The following is a 19,548-nucleotide window of genomic DNA, read 5'->3' as shown; positions in this document are numbered from 1 at the left end:
ATCTTACTTTATTATACACAACATTTTTTGTTTTAATTTTTCGTATTTTTTAAAAACTTTACATTTATTAATCTATTTCTTGTTGTAAGTTTCCTCCTGAGACATACTCTTCAATTTGTTGAAAGCGGTCATTTTTTGGTAGAATAGAATAACTATATTCGACAGAGAGAGAACACATAATAGGATAACAGAGACTGAAACCAGTAATACTCATGAAAGCAATATTAAAAAACTGCAATGCTATGTTGATTACATAAATATTTGAAACTCAACGAAATATTTAAGAGTTAGTGATGTTTTGATTAGCAGACTTGGCAATACTATACGAGAAAGATTGGCATAACTCGGTTCTACTTCTACACATAAACACTCTACACGCTTCATATGAATGCAAAGTTTTTACGGAAGATACCAGAACAAGAAGCACATAAAAAAGGCAGAGATTTTCTTTTGATGTTTGAATAAGATATAGGACCAGATATAGCGTTTGCCTTTGATAACAATGACACAATGCATACTACAATGTATGACAAAGACAATCAAAATGACTCACGCACCGTTGGCTACCATGACGACAAAAGTTTCTATAATGGTTTACTTTTATAAATTGTTATTTGGATGGAGAGTTATCTTATTGGCACTCATACCACATCTTCCTATATCTATTTAACTGGATGTGGCACCGTTTCGATTTTTCTTGAAAAGGGAAAAAAATGGGAAAGACAGACGTGGGACATATTTGATGATGTAAATGAAGTGTTTGTGCGATTATATATATAGACAATAATAGTTAGTAGGTATTGGAAGATGTGGTGTAAGTGGCAATGAGACAACTGTCCATCCAAATAACAATTTAAAAAAGTAAACCTTTATAGGTCAATGTACGCCCTTGAACACGGAGCCTTGGCTCACACCGAACAACAAGCTATAAAGTCCCACACATTTACTAGTGTAAAACCATTCAAACGGGAAAACCAAATAATAGTGCATTGACTTGACATCAACAAGTGAAGGATGAGGTGTGGAAATGGGCAAATGCTAGCTCTGCCAAGCTAACCCCGTTTCAAGCCAATCCTTATTTCGTTGATATGTCAAGTCAAAGCACTATAATTGTTTTTATACTACAATCTAGAAAAATGCATTTTCTATTGTGGTTCAAAGCGTAAATGTTATTTATTTGATTTAAATATTGGAAAAACATCTCCTTTCCAAAAGGCCTTATACCGGTATCAGACGGAGAAATATACAACACAAAGAAACGTTTATCACCTGTCGAAACCCGCAATCGATGGCGAATTCGTTTGAGTATGGACTAAACTATCAACAACAAGCATAAAACAAAATGATTTAAAGGTTTCAAACAAAAAATATTAACAAGTGAAATATGTTTTACCAAAAAAGTTTGAGTCGTTCCACACTTCGTTGTATACATTGGAAGCAAGAACAGGTTGAAAAGGTCGTATGAATAATGAAATATAGTTTCGGTAACTTCTATTTAAATATTTATGAGGAAAAGTGATAACGGGTCAGTAACTGTATATAACATAAAATATACAACCAATGCATTTTGACTGCTCAAAAAGAACGAGTGCAGTATAAAGATAATTATGTGTTGGTAGAATTGACGGCAAGATTATTCTATAACAACTAAGACACACATTCTGCATTACTGCACATTCATAAAGTTGAAGAACGTGACAAAACGAAATATGAAGGTTTAACAAAATCAATTTACCTGTTTTTGAAAGATTCTGTCAAGTCAATGCTGATATATACATTAACAATACACTTATTCCTCATTAGCAGATTAAATATCAAGTTCTCTATTTTTTCCGTACCTTTTGCAGTTTTCTTGTATAGTAATTTTGTGCTTTTCTGACTATACTGATATCATGAGTTAGGCCCTTTTCGATTTTCAAAGTTTGTACTTATGGTATAATGGTAAACCACTTTTCCATGTGCGGGTTGGAGGGAAAGGGGGTGTTATGAATTAAAAATGTTTAACCCCGCCACATTCTATATGTGCTTGTTCCAATTCAATCAGACACCTGTAGTTCAGTGGTTGTCGTTGGTATGTGTCTTTCGGATTGTTTAGTTATAGTTTAGGCTTGAAGTTTTTTAAATGAATTGTTTCCTATTTTTTTTTATGTCAGTGTGTTTTATATCTGTTTTTTAGGAACATGTTTTTTTGTCATCGTAGAATGCTTTACGGATGTCTATAATTGCTTACATCCACTTTATTTCATCTTTAAAGAATAGTTCTCTCTTTTGTAGTCTATCTTATTTTCAAAATTACAAAACAAAATTTATAAGTTAATGGAAAGTCACGGGAGCATGACTTACAAAATTGTATTGGGCAGGTCCTTGAAATAGTTGCAAACTGATATGTACTGATAGTAATAGAACATTGTATTAAAATCATAGAGCATTACAAGTACACAAAAACGTAGTACATATGTTACTCAGTGATGTAAACATTGAAAATGACCAATCGATTTGGAATAGTCACTAGACAATGAAATAGGAGCAAGAGTCTTCAAATTGATATGAATGGATATTTATGCAACTTTATAGAAAAATAGATCTATCACAGGTAACCCGGCAACATTATATTTTTGCTTTTGTCAAATCAGGAGTCTACAGTTCAGTTGCTTGTCGTTGGCTTATGTCTGTCATAGCATAATTGTTTTTCGAAATTGTTTTATATAAATAAGAATGTTTGCATACATAATTGAATGATTTCATATATTGTTTTTAGCCTACTACATGCATATGGTTGAGGTTTTCTCTGTGTTGAAGCCGTATTGTTGTCTTTAAGTACTTACTAACACCCACTTCATTTGTATTGTATTGTATCAGTGCTATACATACCACATATTCTGATGTTTAACTTACGCCAACAATCTGCGTCTATTTTTTTATGACCTCAAATCAAAAAATCATTTGGCAACGAATATATTTTAAGTGAACAACATAAACGTTCGTGTGATCATAAATCATCTACCACACATCGCATGTACATGTAGATATATAGTTTGAAGTATCATTATTAAACGCCACATAACTTACCATCGATTCTACGCTCAGCAACAGCCAAAGGATCGGGTGCTCTGTTGATAGGATCTTGTACGTCTGAAATGTATAACAAATTTGTAAATACAGACTTAAGCTTGCATTTGGAAAATTAAAGACTTAAAGAGGTTTTGCCATTTTTCAATGCTTAAGCTGGATGTGGCACGGTCTCAACTTTTCTTGGAAAGGAACAGAAGTTGGCATGACAGACGATGGAAATATTTGATAATTTAACCGAAGTGTTTGAGCGACTGTGTGTTTGTAGCATAGACGGCAAGATTATTCTATAACAACTAAAACACACACTCTGCATCACTGCACATTCATAAAGTTAAATAAGGTGACAAAACGAAATATGAAGGTTTAACAAAATCAATTTAACTGTTTTTGAAAGATATTCTGTCAAGTTAATGCTGATATATTCATTAACAATACACTTATTCTTATTAGCAGATTAAATATCAAGTTCTCTATTTCTTCCGCACCTTTTGCAGTTTTGTGGTTTTATTGTTTTTGTGCCTTTTTTATTATACTGATTTCATAAGTTAAGCCCTGTTCAATTTTTATAGCTTGTACGTATGGTATACTGCTACACCACTTTTCCAGGTTCGAGTTTATGGGGTGCTGTGTATTTACAAATGTTTAACCTCGCAACATTTTACATGTGCTTGTTCCAATTCAGTCATGCACCTTTAGTTCAGTAGTTGACGTTGGTATATGTCTTTCCAATTTGTTTTCATCAATTGTTTATTTATATACACATGGAAAAAAGTATTGCAACACCAAATTGAAATTGAAATTAAAAAAACACTTTTTATTTGTTTGTGATATAATTTGGTAAAATAGAACTAGTTAAACATTATTTAAGTATCACCTGAGTTTAATCAATAAATATCGACTCGATAAGTTTTTATCTGCACATGCAGCTACTGTACCCGTAAACAGCAAAACAGATGCTTTCATCCTCATTGTTTTCAACACTTTAAATAACCAAGTTTTTAATGTTATGTAATTGACACCTTGTAATGGGTCCTCGACAACTCTAAACTGCAGCAAGATGGCAGATTATCAGCATGAGAGAAGCAGGGATGTCGCTGAAACAACTGCACGTATTTTTGGTCATCACCATTTCACTATAAGTCGTTTTGAGAATAAAAATAAGGCACTAAACGATGTTAAAGACCTTCCGAGATAAAGAAGACCCCCTAAACCATTTGCTAGGGAAAATCAAGCATAATGAAGGTTGGTCAGACGGAAACCCATTGCATACAAGACAATCCTAAAAAGAGAGCGGTGGGCATACAGGAGCCTTTTAACAAAAACCGTTCGAGATCGACTCATTGCTACTGGTTATCGTGCGATAAGACCATTTCGGAGACCTTTGCTTACGAACAGACACACAGTTTTCCGTATCCAATGTAGTGTAGAGCTCGCTAAAGTTGAAAATTAGCATCGTGGAGGAAGATCCATTTTTCCAATGGAATTCGGTTCATCTTCCTTGGACGGATCGTAGCCCGGATTTGAACCATATCGAGCATATATGGGACACTATTGGGCGGAACGTGCGCGAAAGGACACCCCCGTTCAAACACATCATGAAATAAATAATGCCCTTCATCAGAAATGGTTGCTGCTACCTTAGCAACAAAATAGTCGATTTTTGGCAGGAATCAGAAGACGTTTAGATGCGGTTATCCGTTTGAATGGAGGCTGCGCACAAAGTACTAATTCTTTGGCTTATAACGATCAACCATGATGTGAACAGTCATCTGAAGATTAATTTTGAAATGTCTGACATTGTAAAGTTCGACTACAGTAAAAGTTGTAAAATGCATTGGTGAAACATGATTTTGTGGCATGCCAAACCTCCCGCTTTTATGTCAATGTTAATATATAATATTAAAATGACAACATTACATGACAGGACTACAACACAAATAGATGGGAGAACACATAGGACAGAGAAACACACGAATATTAGCTAACAAAAAGTTTAAAAAATACATCAGACGTGCGTTTCGTCCACATAAGACTTACCTACTATATTTTCGTTGTGTTGAAGCCGTACAATTGTCTTTAATTACTAACATCTACTTCATTTGTACTGTATTGTCTCAGTGTAAAACATACCACATATCCCAATGTTTAATTTACGCCAGCAATAAAATTAACGGTATCAATTTTCTTGCACCAGATGCGCATTTCGACAATACATGTCTCTTCAGTGATGCTCGCGGCCAAAATATTTGAAATCCAAATCTTATATAAAAGATGAAGAGCTATAATCCAAAAAGGTTCAAAAAGTATAGCCAAATCCGTGAAAGGAATCAGAGCTTTGCATGAGGGAGATACATTCCTTAGTTTATAATAATTTCTATTATTTTGTAACAGCAAATTTTAATAACACAAAAAATCCGTATTTTCATGCCATTACCGAAGTACTGGCTACTGGGCTGGTGATACCCTCGGGGACTAATAGTCCACCAGCAGAGGCATCGACCCAGTGGTAGTAATAAAATTAACGGTATCAATTTTCTTGCACCAGATGCGCATTTCGACAATACATGTCTCTTCAGTGATGCTCGTGGCAAAAATATTTGAAATCCAAAGCTTATATAAAAGATGAAGAGCTATAATCCAAAAGGTTCAAAAAGTATAGCCAAATCCGTGAAAGGAATCGGAGCTTTGCATGAGGGAGTCTATTTCTTTTTAGAAAATATGACCAACATCAGAAAATCATTCGGCATCAAAACTTGTTTTAGCCAACAACATAAACGTTCGTTTCATAATGAATTTTTTTTCCACAAATCGCATATACATGTAAACATATAGTTTGAAGCCTCCTGAAATATCATTTATAAAAGCCACAGAACTTACCATCGACATAACGCTCAGCAACATGCAAAGGAGGGGGTGCTCTGTTGATAGGATCTTGTACACCTAAATTGTATAACAAACTTGTAAAGAGAAACTTTGACTGAATCTACATAAATTAATTTATTAACTTGTTTGATCAAATATTTAACGAATCAGTGAGTGAATTGAAAAGCAAGTTTAAAAAATATGGATGATAATGAAAAATGAAAAATATCTGGAAATAAACGAAGTATACAAATCACTGTCACTTTTGAACATGTACGTACTGGGATAAAATGCAACGTACAAAGTGTCACGGATTTTCCTTGAAACGCATATGACACATTGGTATCACATGCATGGCATGCATGTTTGTTTCCACGCATGAAAAACATGGGTTACACACATGCATCCACATGCGTCACATGTCTGAAAAAAATGCATATGACACGCATGTACTTGACATATGCACAAGTAAGATGTATGATTTTAAAAACACGTAAGCGTTCCTTATATGTAAATTGACATTATTAAGTGTTTATTTTCACATGAATATCTTTAATTTGTGATACACACGCATGTGAATTGCAAGCAGGTGTCTATTAAAATGCACGTGTCACGCATGTTTCTAAAAAGACATGTGACACATGCAACACACATACAAATGTGTATGCCAAACATGCATTTGAAAACCAATAATACACATGTGTTATTTGCATATGTCTTAAATGTGTAAGGTCACATATGATTTTAAATGAGAAAATATTTACTTGAATTTCACATTTAATATTAAAATATATGTAGAAATCAGAGGTGTGATGGAGTCGCAGCAGCGCGTTGCTATTGCTTACAATGAAGTGCGATGGTCCTTTTGCTTAAGAGCGATGGTCCTTAAGCTGAGAAGTGCGAAGGTTTGCCATGAAGTTTGAATAAGTGTGACGTTTTCAAATACGACGTTACATCAAATACAACCAGAGATGGGTTCGACTACTTTCAATGTAATTGATTAAATTGCAATTACTTTGTCAGTTGTACGATTAAATTAAATTAACGATTACATCATTTTTGAAAGTGTCTGATTAAATTAATGATTACATTGGCAAAGTAATCTTGATTACACCTGCTTACAATGAATTAAAAAAACACATTTTGAATGATGTGAATGAATAAAAGTCTAATAAAACTATAGCATTTTTAGAAATGATTAGGTTTGATATATTATAAAATGATAAATTTAAACATCCTCTATTTAATAAACCACAAAACTTCATTACATACATGAACATTGTGTCATTTGTTTGACCCATTACACTTCATCATGATTGATCTCTGAATTATTTTGACTTCAATTGAATAAAGCTTTATTAAGATTTTGCTGTTTGTCTTCTAACCTCTTCCAGACTTTATATGTATTTCAAAGTGCAGTTTATGGAAGTTAAACTATGGATGATATAAAGTTACCAGTAAAAATCTATGTAAAATATTTATAGAATTGTTTAATTAAATTGTAAACAACATGCAAGTACTCAAAATCATTGCATTTTACATGGCCAGTCCAAATACATACAAAATTGTGCTTATTTTAGACAATAATGTTTCCAACTTTTGATTTAGTTTGTTTTAAGGTGGTATCCAACACCTACACCTACATTAGTTTGGCTGGTTTAATTTTCATAAAATTTTGACAATGTATTTACCTTGACCCTTTGACAAAAAATACAAAAAATTCAAAATATTTGTACCAACCAATTTATCAGACAAATTACACTAGTTATATAGCAGTTTGCCAAACATTTATTTTGATCATCGAGAAGCTTAATTAAAACGTTTAGCTGATGTTATCTCCCTGTAGTGTTAGGTACCATCTGAATTATAGAAATTTCGAATGTCTAGTTAATATTTTATCACATATATTGTCCTACAGCTATTCTCAATTGATAATTGCAATAAAAAACAAACCTTAATTGGTTATCAATTCAAAGTTGACAAAAATCAAAATAAATACAAAAGATAATAATTTTTCAGGGTTAAAGTATTACTAGACTATACCAGATATTATCGAATAAATATATTCAACTCAATTCTTTATTACTTTGAGCAAATAATGCTCATCAGTACAAATATAATATATATGCAAATACAATATATCATAAATAAATACAACATACATAACTGAAAAATGAATACATTCTACGTTTAAATGCATGGAAAAGAAATTTACAAAGGTTATAATATGTCTTTTACATTTTCTGTGCTCAACAACTGTATAGGCTTACAGGACGATGAACGCTTAAAATAAAATGGCTAAATATATGGTCTCTTTATTGCATTATAACAATCACACTGTTAAATGAAATGAAACTCGTCTTCTATTGTGTTTAAAGTATATATATATATGTACATCTTTAAATTGTCAATATATGTACAATATCTTTTACTAAGGCCAAAGAGATATAATTGTATTTATATGTCTCTTCTTAGAATAATGATGACTTTTCAATACTGTAACAGTTTATTTTTTACAGAAGTATACAAATTAATCTACATGCTTTATAAAGTAAACCAAACTAACTTAACATGTTAAATATTTATTAAATAAGAATAACAAAAAGGTGTACTTCTTGACCATAAACACAGTTAAAAAAATTCATTGTAATCAGAATGTAATCAAAAAGTAATCAAAATTACAGGGTATTTTGAAAAGTAATTGATTAAATTAAATTACATGTAATCAGATATTTGGCTGATTAATGATTACAATGTTTACTTGAAAAATTGTAATCAATTACAGCTAGCTGATTAACGATTACAATTACCATTACCCCAAGTCTGAATACAACAGGGATATGCAGGCAGGTGAACAAGATTTGAACAAAGGAAAAAAAGAAAGAAAGACAATAACAATCAAAACCAAGATGTAAACAAAGACTCACAAAACCAAAGGACATTTACATTTTATAGTTATAAATAAGAAATAAGAAACAACACGAACTCCACTAAAAATACAAGTCAAAAACAATTTAAGCAGTATAATGGCAGGTGGATATTTCTATGTAAGACGGAAAATCATTGGACACAAACGGCAAAATATGAACGTAGTTATATTTGTAAGAATACAGTCACTCTAGCCGTATTTATTTGTGGTTCAGTGTTTAAGTTTTTCAAAATATATTAGGCCAACATTTTACTTGACTGGTCCCGCAGTGTACTTCCCAATTTATGTTATTCTCCTCAGCGGCGAATCAGCTAATTTCAATGTGTTTGGCAGAAAATGGGACAATATAATTGTATATAGACGTACACTCTGGATCTCACTTTTCGCCAACATTCTACACTTTAATTACTAACTCCATACTACTGTGTACTAATAGGAAAATTGACAAATTCAAAGTAAAATTATAACAAATTAAGATTTCAAAGCCTTTGGTTGGTACCGAACAGAAGTTAAAAGACAATTCAAATTTGAGGCTAGCAGCTACTTTTGTCAATTCTTAATGATGTCTTTTTAACAGGTCTTGAACATTTTGCTTTATACTCAATGTCACAGGCAAAAAGATCATCGCAGTTCAGCGTAGTTATCAACAAGTTAGCGTCACAGTGTCACAATTGCACTTCAGCGTGGACTATCGAACTACAGCGTGACCATCGTAGTTCGGAGTAGCGTCGCCGAGTCATACATATACTTTTGTGTCTAAGATAGAAAAGGCCGAAATGATTCGCTGCCAGTTAGCTACCATAAAGACAACATTTTTATGAATCCTTGGTCTCTGTAAATATAGATGACAGTATATCTCCTTGGTAACAGTTGGTGAAAAGGATACAACACGAACCTGATAATATATCGCATTAATATCGTTTCTACAATGTCCGACTTAGTTCTTGTCTAACTATTTATGTTTAATTATTAAACAAACAGTCAAAGGGCTCCCAAGTAGAAAAAAAACAACATTTAGGTGATCGTTTGAAACAATTCTGTGTGGATCTTGCACTATAAACACAAACTAGGAGGTAACAACATATAGAATAATTTTTAAAGATGGGTTTGTGCATCTCTTATGGTCCGAGACCACATTGCCGTCCTTGATTTTCGTTGTCTTTGTCGTTGTCCACGAATATAGTCCCTATAGTTGACAGTGGGTTACTTGCCATTGATTTTTATATCCCTTCCAAATCTATTTCTCCATGTTTAATGCCTCAAATTGCAAGCAAGGGGGTTTAATTACACTGTAAAACAATTTGGGTCCAGAATTTTATAGGAAAGTAGTGATTTGGTCCAGCTGAAAAAGGTTTAAAATTAGCACTTCGAAAGCTGTCAAAAGATTTCAAGACGCCCTAAACATAAAATTGTCCATATTGTGAGTTAGAGCCGGTGCATTTTTCTATAATGTTGATATAATTTGTTCCAAACGTAGTACAACACACTGTGAAAATTTCATTGAGAAAGCGCAGGTAGGATGTTTTTAATTTTGATTTATGTTCTAAAAGAAATGCACTACGAAATAATTGTGGTCTCGGACCTTATGATCAGATACTGAATATATCAAATAAATCATATGAAGCTGTATTTAAACGCTATTTGAAGGAAAGAGCGGATTATTAGCTTTTTTGAATTAATGCAAAGTGTTTTCCACGACTACGGTCGACAAAATAGACCACAACTGTAGCTCAACAACATCAAAATCATATTTGGAGCATTGGTGGCCGGGTGGTCTGAGTAGTTACTGCTGTTATCACTATTCTGTCAATGCTCGTGCGGGTGCGCAATCAAACAAAATTATATATCATGGGACTGGAATCAACATCCAAAGAAAGAGAATGTTGACTTTAGAAGGTATCAGATAATTATATCTGCTATTGAACCAAAATCTAAAACATTACCTTAACTTACTGACGCTTACATGAATACATTGTATCTTTAAACAAACCAGAACTAGTTATTTTGCCCTAGGATGTTTCTGTCATTCTTAACTACCACTATTTTTTCATGAATTTACAGAGTGAGTATGAGTGTATGCGATTGCGTTAGAAAACGCAATTGGCAATTGAAGAAGCTACGGAGCTGATCGAGACTTTTGTTGTAGCTATGAACGATAGACCCACAACAAAATTTAACATCAAATAAATTCAGGCTTCAATTATTTGTACGCTCAATAAAGACAGTATGAAACAATTAAGCCCGCAATACTTACACTGCATGGGCATACCAAACATACTGCCTATCAAGGTGGTCATTTATGGGAACATGCAGTCAAACATGATTAACACCTACCTAGTCTGGGAATTAGGAATTGATTAAGGAGACGCAGATGGGTTGTAGATTTTAAAGTTGACATAATTAGAAGCTATTGCTGCAGGAGTTACACAGATGTGGATGCAAGAAAACTTGTTCTGGTAGATGCATGTACTACAAACCTCGTTTGACATGTTCAACATTGTGTTCCTGTATCGTTTAAAACGAAATACATTGGAAAATATGTTAGAATAATACATTAAACGACCTTCCTGTATGTCTTGAAGAATAAACTATTTACCAAACTGACATGTCTTAAGCATATCCGTCCGTATCCCTATTATTCCACTCGATTGTAAGAACGTTTATTTCGCTACCCGGAAGTAGTGATTTTGTTTTATAAATACTGTCTGTTTGACATATTTTCATGTTATTTTGTTGTATTTTAAATAGTTTTCATGAACTATATCACATTAAAAAGGTGTGGATCTGTTTTCAGATTTTAAATATATAGTAACATGATGTCTATTTTAAATTCAAGATTGCCGCGGTGATAAACTTTCAAACAATATGTATGCTATCCTTCTGATATACTAAAGGACACCTGTGACAACTCCTATGCTTGCATCACCATTTGCATGATTTTGTCAAATGTCGGTACTAAACCGCCCCAATATTAGACAACTGTGAACAATAAAAATGCTGGAGGAATGCTTATAACTGTGTGTATGTCATCATTACTAAGGGCAACAATAGTATATTGTTTCTCAAAAGTCATAGACCTTCTTCTTTACTTGTTGCATTTGATATGACCTTTCCACTTGTCTCCGCAGGTAGTATTAAGAGACTTTAAGTTTTCTTCTCACAAAATTGTCGTTTTACCCAGGTCTTAAGTTACATTTTTTTACTAATATTCAGAGATCTCCACTGCAATAGCTGTACCAGTAAAGAAATTTGTTAATAGCATGTGCAATAAAGGCAACAGTAGTATACCGCTGTTCAAAACTCTAAAATCCATAGACAAAAAACAAAATCGGGGTAACAAACTAAAACCGAGGGAAACGCATTAAATATAAGAGGAGAACAACGACACAACACTCAAATGTAACACACACAGAAACGGACCAAGCATCAGACACACTCCCACGAGAATAACAAATGTAAAATAATATTGTTGTTGAATAAAACAAATGTCGAAATAGATTGCTTATGACAATGTGTAAGTTTCAGTATCATACTTCTTTACAATTAAAGAATTGAAAAATGAATTCCAATAAATTGTATCAACAACACGAGATAAAAAATCTTAATCAGATTATGATGATTGCAGCCTTTTATTTGTTCTTTTCATTTCATTTTTGCAATACTTATCTCAAATGAATTAACATGAAAAAGTACAAAACCAATAAGGTTTGTAAATATGGAAACAATCGGACATATTGAGATAAATGAAGCTACTCTTTTTCAAAATAACAAACTTTTTAAAAGTTTTTTATGAACATATAGTACACATATGAAGAAATTAAGAATACATAATAAAAATGAAGAGTCCGTGTGCTTTTTTCCGAAATATAAGCCATTGAAATACTTCTCTATATATATTTTTTCATATATTTAACAAGTTTAACATTTGTATTTTTTTCTTTAAAAACTATGGATAGATGAGAAGGACTTCTTTTAGATTTTTGAATATGGCTTCTAAAACTATATCTAATTAAGGATTCAGAATATCAGGCATAAATTCAAGTACAGCTACACCTCAGTTTTATTTATGTTAGAATTAGTATAATTCTTATATAAGATTTATATGATTTTTTAAAAAGAAAAACAAATGATCATACAAAATCAGAAATTGTTATTATGGAAGTTTTTGCCAAAAAAATAGAATGTTTATTGTTTTACTTTAACCTTGATTAAATGGAACTTGCAACGTATAAGGTAAAGACGAACGGGCAAAACATAACGTATATATTTGAACGAAATATCATATGGCCGTATGTAAGTCGGATGGATAAACGACTAATAGGTCTGCTGATCGAGATAAGAAAGGGGGACTGAGATTTCAAAACATGAAATCAATTGTACCAATTGATCCTTTTATTTTTAAGCCACAACATGTAATATCATCAGCAGTTGTAGTATTTGATATGACAAGTTTGCATTATTTGTAACAATTGGTATTTTCAGTAGAAATATGTTTATATGAACAGAATAAATGTACGCATTGTTAAGACTCTGGACGATATTGTATAGTTTAAAGAAGTATCTTTGTTGTTTTTTCATTGTAGCTCTCTCGTTGTTCGCATTTAAATCTAATTAGCTTTGTTTAAGAGCACCTTTGTATGAATAGAGTTATACAAAACTAGTTAATCTTACAGAAATTATAATTATGTAAAGCTACAATATCTAAGATCCATTAGTGAATAACAAATGACTTACCATCATGTCTTTGATGATTCAACTCGGTAAATTCAACTGGCCTATCTGATTTGCTACCTGAAACTATAATAGTGAACGTCAACTTTCCGGTAACACTCAATCGTAGTTCTAAATGTTTAACTTCATCCAATTAATTTTCATTTTCTGGTTGCCAAAATGATCGCATTTTTTCCCAACTGCGTCACAACATTAATATCCAGATCTTTTCCTAGATATTGCCACAAGCCAAATAAATTAAAACTACCTGCATTAACAGAGTTATTGAAAAGATTGAAAATTGAAATCGACACGTCATAATTGTCATGGTCAAATTTGAGAATAGGTTGACCAATATGACGTGAGTCATTTCAACTAACGGTGACGTCTTTTCGTGGTCTTGATGTTAACTGAGCATGGGTCCTGTCCGATCTCTAAATGTATTGTAAATTTTCCTTATCATGATTGTTACAATTGACGAAATACGGATTTACGATGTGGTTGATGCATGAATATAAAGACATAAGTATCTTGTACTTGACTCCGGTATTGCTCGGTCATTTTTTTTTTCATCAGTAATGTATCTATTTTATTCATTTATGAGATTCAACCACGATATCTGCTTTATAAATTTATCATGAATTGCTACGTATCAGCTATGATTGATACGTAACTCGATTATACATGTAAGTACTGTTTCGGAGAAATCATTTAATGCATGAGATTATTTTATTCATAATGACAAAGACGTGAACTACATATCATAACAAAAAATGCCTTAACTTTATATATGAAAACGATTCAACATTTCTAGAAAAAAATGTTGATGAATCTTTATGAGATTAATAAATTGTTTAGAGGCGTATGAATCTAACAGACCTTAAACGAACTCAATTGACACGGCTTTAAGATTCTAAATAGAGATTATTATTTTTCTGGTTGGTTATACATATAGATTATAACATGGCCTGTTTCATATCACATCCCTTATCAGCCTTATGTCAAAATATCAGCCCGACAGCCGTCTGGGTCTGATATTAAAAATGACATGTTGTGTTCTTTTTAGCGTATACTTCAGCAGAAGACATACTAACAATCCAGAGCTACCCAAAATATTTTGTTGTAGTAATTAAATTTGTAATTTTTAATTATACATTTTCCTGATTTCTAATATTTTTTTTATCCAACATAGTTATGTTTACACCAAAAACGTACCATTGAGTAGTTTTTTCCAGAATTTGCCGAATGACGTCAAAATGTCACGCAATAACGTCACATCAAAGCATGCGATAATAACCGGAAGCAGTTGATATAACAGTAAAACTAGATCAAGCGGATACAGATTTGACTTCGTTGAATGTTTAAACCCATGGATAGACAATTATAACCCATTGCATGCTAAAGGACACTTGCAACAATTCTTTCTGAGAGGTCCATATTAGTCTGCGGATGTAACAATTCCTACACATACAACCGCAAAGACATGTGAGTCTTAAGAAACATATACACTTATATATATAAGTACTTTATCTAAACTATTTTATTCAGTTAAATAGTGACATGTTTGTCGCTGGCGACTGGGTTGTAACTAACTGAACAGATTAAAAATTATATTGGATTCTTTTATAAGCTTAAAATCCAGAAATATAATTTGAAATGTACATGATATATAAAACATTATCAGTTGTTTCGTGGTTTTTTATTAGCTGAGAAACATTTCTAAACCATATTTTATTTATATTTTTGAAATCAATATGAAAGTCGTTTCAATTACATTTAAATGGGTACTTTGTTGATTTCCCTTGGCTTTTGAAAATACATGGAGGCTGCCATTACTTTTGTTTTTGAATCTTAAATGTTGTCGAAATTATTGATTCAATTCATTCATATATACTAAACTAAGTCCTACATGCATGGTGTGTCATATTTATAACAAATCTATAACGTATAATCGACACATAATATTGTTTTTAGTGATTAATTGTTGATGGTAAGCCTATAATTGTCGAGTGTGTTACTCAACTTACTGGATACTGCCTTCTGGCTATTCCTACATTTTGTATTTTACTACTCTGGTTAGTCCTACATTTTGTATTTTACTATCTGGTTAGTTCCACATTTTGTATTTTACTATTCTGGTTAGTCCTACATTTTGTATTTTACTATTCTGGCTAGTCCTACATTTTGTATTTTACTATTCTGGCTAGTCCTACATTTTGTATTTTACTATTCTGGCTAGTCCTACATTTTGTATTTTACTATTCTAGTGTTCCACATTTTGTATTTTACTATTCTGGTTAGTCCTACATTTTGTATGCTACTATTCTGGTTAGTCCTACATTTTGTATTTTACTATTCTGGCTAGTCCTACATTTTGTATTTTACTATTCTGGTTAGTCCTACATTTTGTATTTTACTATTCTGGTTAGTCCTACATTTTGTATGCTACTATTCTGGTTAGTCCTACATTTTGTATTCTACTATTCTGGTTAGTCCTACATTTTGTATTTTACTATTCTGGTTAGTTAGACATTTTGTATTTTACTATTCTGGTTAGTCAGACATTTTGTTTTTGACTATTTTGGTTATTCCTACATGTGATTGGAAAGAACAATGCGTTTTGTTATTGCAAAATAAATTGTTTTAGTCATACGTGTCTACTTAGGTCACAGGTAAGTTTACTTGCAGAAATCAAATAAAAATAATTATTTTTTTCGGGTTTGAAAACATGTCTCAAGTGTTATAAGTGTTTCTTATATGGAATTTCTTGAGATAAAAAATAGAAGAAAAGTAGTTTAAGCATTTAATAGTCTTGAAAACAAAATTATTTTTAAAGAAAAAGTAATCGAAACTTTTAATAGTAACCAACGATTTCAACTAAAGCTGCAAAGAATTATTTAATCTCATTATTTGAATAAATTATGATTTACAACAAATAAATTAGGCAACCAGAACTTAGTACACAATTCTTTCAAATTACAGATAAAGTTAAGACATAGCGGCAAATGTTATTGGAAATGATCTACTCGTAACTGCCCGTCCGCTACACAACAATATACCAACCAAAATAGATCCAAACCACAATCGTCTTTTATACATATTGCATCTCAGAGAAGACTATGTAATATGTTTGCTCATTGTTGAAGGCTGTTCGGTAACCTATGATGTTGATTTCTGTGTCGTTTGATCTCTTGTGAAGAGTTGTCTCTTTGCAATCATACCATATCTTCTTATTTCATATTAACGTTTTGTTTTCTACACTCTGTGTATCTGGGGAAATGCACAAAGCCATGGTTTGTTGTTTGCATGCAATGAACAAGGCGAAATTTACAATATTTTTATTCGGAAAGCTGCATTTCGTCCACTTTTACCAGCCACTACACTCGAAGGTTGTACAAATTAGTTCAACACACTGGAGGATATCGATGCTACAGCAATGACCGTAATTTGACATATAATGAATTACTTTTAAAAACAGTGACTTCGATGGAGAGATGTCTCTTCTTATATCTATAAAAATTAACACAAAATTTTCAATCAACTAAGTTTGTTCTAGTATTTTCAAAATGTTGAAATATAGCCAACTAATTATATATAAAGCTAGAGTAGTTCTGTTAATGTAAAGAAAACATAAGATGTGCTATGAAAGCCAATGAGACAACTCTCCACAAAAAACCAAAACGACACTGAAATTAACAACTATAGGTCACCGTAAGCCCATACCGCACAGTCAGCTATTATAGGCTCTGAAATGACAATGTAAAACAATTCAATCGACAAAACTAACGACCTAATTTATGTATAAAAAATGAACGAAAAACAAATATGTAACACATAAACAAACGACAACCACTGAATTACAGGCTCCTGACTTGGGACAGACACATAATACATAATAAATTGGTTGTTTTGTTTAATGTTTGCTGTGATCTGTACATCGGCATTCCTACTAACATGAATAATCCGTATGAAAAATAGATGTTTATATAATTATTGTAAAAAAATCTAACATTATATTTCTAAACAAAATGAAAAACACTTATGAGATTAAAATGTTACATTGATAAGTTTGGTGGATATAAGTATAACAAGATTTTGTTTGCAGTTTAAAACAAATGGTGTTTATGGGATATCTGGCTTCATAAATTAACAAAGTTCTATACAAAATGTTACTATAAATTATTGCTATTTGACTTCAAACTAGCTTTTTCTGTCCTTTCGTTCATTGGTCACTTTCAATGATCTATTTGAGTGGGGATTTCAATTGTTATTCTGAAAATAAACAGAACAAATTTGTCATTGCATTTAAACTTTAATTTCGCACAGTACATTTGTTTGAGAATTACAAAAGAGGCAAGAAAATATCTAAGGACCAAACTGAGAAAAAAGACAGACAAACTATTCATGTTCCTCTTTTTTTCTTTAATTCTCAAATTCTATTATTTACAAGACTCAAATTTGGACTATCGAACTTTGATTTAAATTGTCTTCTTTTTATAATTTGGTATATGTAGAAATTGAAAATTAAAAAGCTGTTGATGTTAACCCATGGTGCCATCTTCAACGCAGTTTTTGACGTCACAAAAACAGTAATTCACCGATTTGATGTAAAAAAAAGTCACCAGTAGTATACCGTTGTTCAAAAATCAAAAATCGATTGAGAGAAAATAAATCCGGGTAGAAACGTAAACTTAGGGAATCACATCAACTATAAGTACACAAATGACGGACATCGCCCTTTAACTATAGCACACCACAAACAGTGACGTATTTTTGAGACGTATATATTTTTTGTTTTTTGATTTTGCCATGTGACTATGGCCTTTCCGAATTGATTTTTCTCTCTAAGTTCAGTATTTTTGTGATTTTACTTTTTTATATATATATTATACGACACGACTCTTGCAATTGTTTTCACAAAAAAAATCCAAATAACTCACGAGTAAGACGGTCTTGAAAGTCTTTTCTGAATTAATGCTGTGACTACGTCAGAACTATTGACTAACACAGTACTTCATCCCCGGAAAATGGAAATTAACCCGACTACAAGCCAATGATTTTATTCACTTCTAATAAAGTTATATGGAATTATACATTTGTACCATATAATCACTTTCCATAAAAGAAAATAAATAGTTATGATATTTAAAAGATAAATAGTTTAAACCTTTTTATACAGTAACATTTTGTTTAGATTGTTCCTAATAGTTAGAACACCTAAAAAAGGGGTCTTCTTGACCAAATTCGTCTTGAAGGTTTTATTTAACGTTAGCCAATATAAACCCTACAGGATCCTTTACATAATCTGCTTTAATTCTTTAACATTGGTTTAAGGATCTATCTCAGAAGAATACCAATCTATTCAATGTTCTTTTTAATACAGGTGTAAACTAATTATGGAGTGTATTTTATACGGAAACGAAGATTTTCAAAAGTACCGTTTAAACATTCATTAAATTACTTGTAATATCTAAGTTGCTATCTTTTAATGTAGAAAACATACTTCTCTTTTTGTAGATGAAAAACGCAACAGTTAGCACTACCATCAGTACTACAATTGTTATCAAAACAATGCCAGCAATTTGCCATCCACCTTCACGCGCATTCTCAAGTTCTACAAATTTAAATAGAGGTTATAAATCTTTGATCTGGTCACTTTGTCGTACACAGACATAATATGAAATCATCAAAAAGGCATTTTCAAACAACTATTTATGAACGAAAGGATTCATTACTAATTTTGCAGATACTGTTTACTTTGAATGTATAAGTGGATAAAAGTAATTTAATTAAAAGAAAAATCATTGAGCTGTGTTAGATACAGACAACCAGAGCTCCTTATGGAATGTCATGTATTCATATTGGCATACGATATATATATTACAATAACGACGTCAATTCGGTTTGATGAGCAGTAGGAGATGCGGTGTAATCGCAAACAGACACAAGATTCTAATATCGATGTGTTGTTTTCT

General features: G+C 32.0%; 1 protein-coding gene across 1 annotated transcript in view; it reads right to left on the bottom strand.

The window, feature by feature from the left end:
- The window catches only part of LOC143084144 (uncharacterized), a 97,685-nt gene that overhangs the window by 58,114 nt on the left and 20,023 nt on the right, over positions 1-19,548 (bottom strand). Inside the window, exons 7-10 of the mRNA XM_076260552.1 lie at positions 19,077-19,187; positions 13,598-13,660; positions 5,950-6,012; positions 3,070-3,132 (exon numbers count right to left, since the gene is read on the bottom strand). Of these exons, the coding sequence (XP_076116667.1) occupies positions 3,070-3,132; positions 5,950-6,012; positions 13,598-13,660; positions 19,077-19,187 (300 nt within the window). The remainder of the gene's footprint in view (positions 1-3,069; positions 3,133-5,949; positions 6,013-13,597; positions 13,661-19,076; positions 19,188-19,548) is intronic.

This window comes from Mytilus galloprovincialis, chromosome 7, assembly GCF_965363235.1.
Source record: "Mytilus galloprovincialis chromosome 7, xbMytGall1.hap1.1, whole genome shotgun sequence".
NCBI classification, from domain to species: domain Eukaryota; kingdom Metazoa; phylum Mollusca; class Bivalvia; order Mytilida; family Mytilidae; genus Mytilus; species Mytilus galloprovincialis.
Note: the sequence above shows the minus strand (reverse complement) of the source record. Positions and strands in the feature narration are given on the sequence as shown.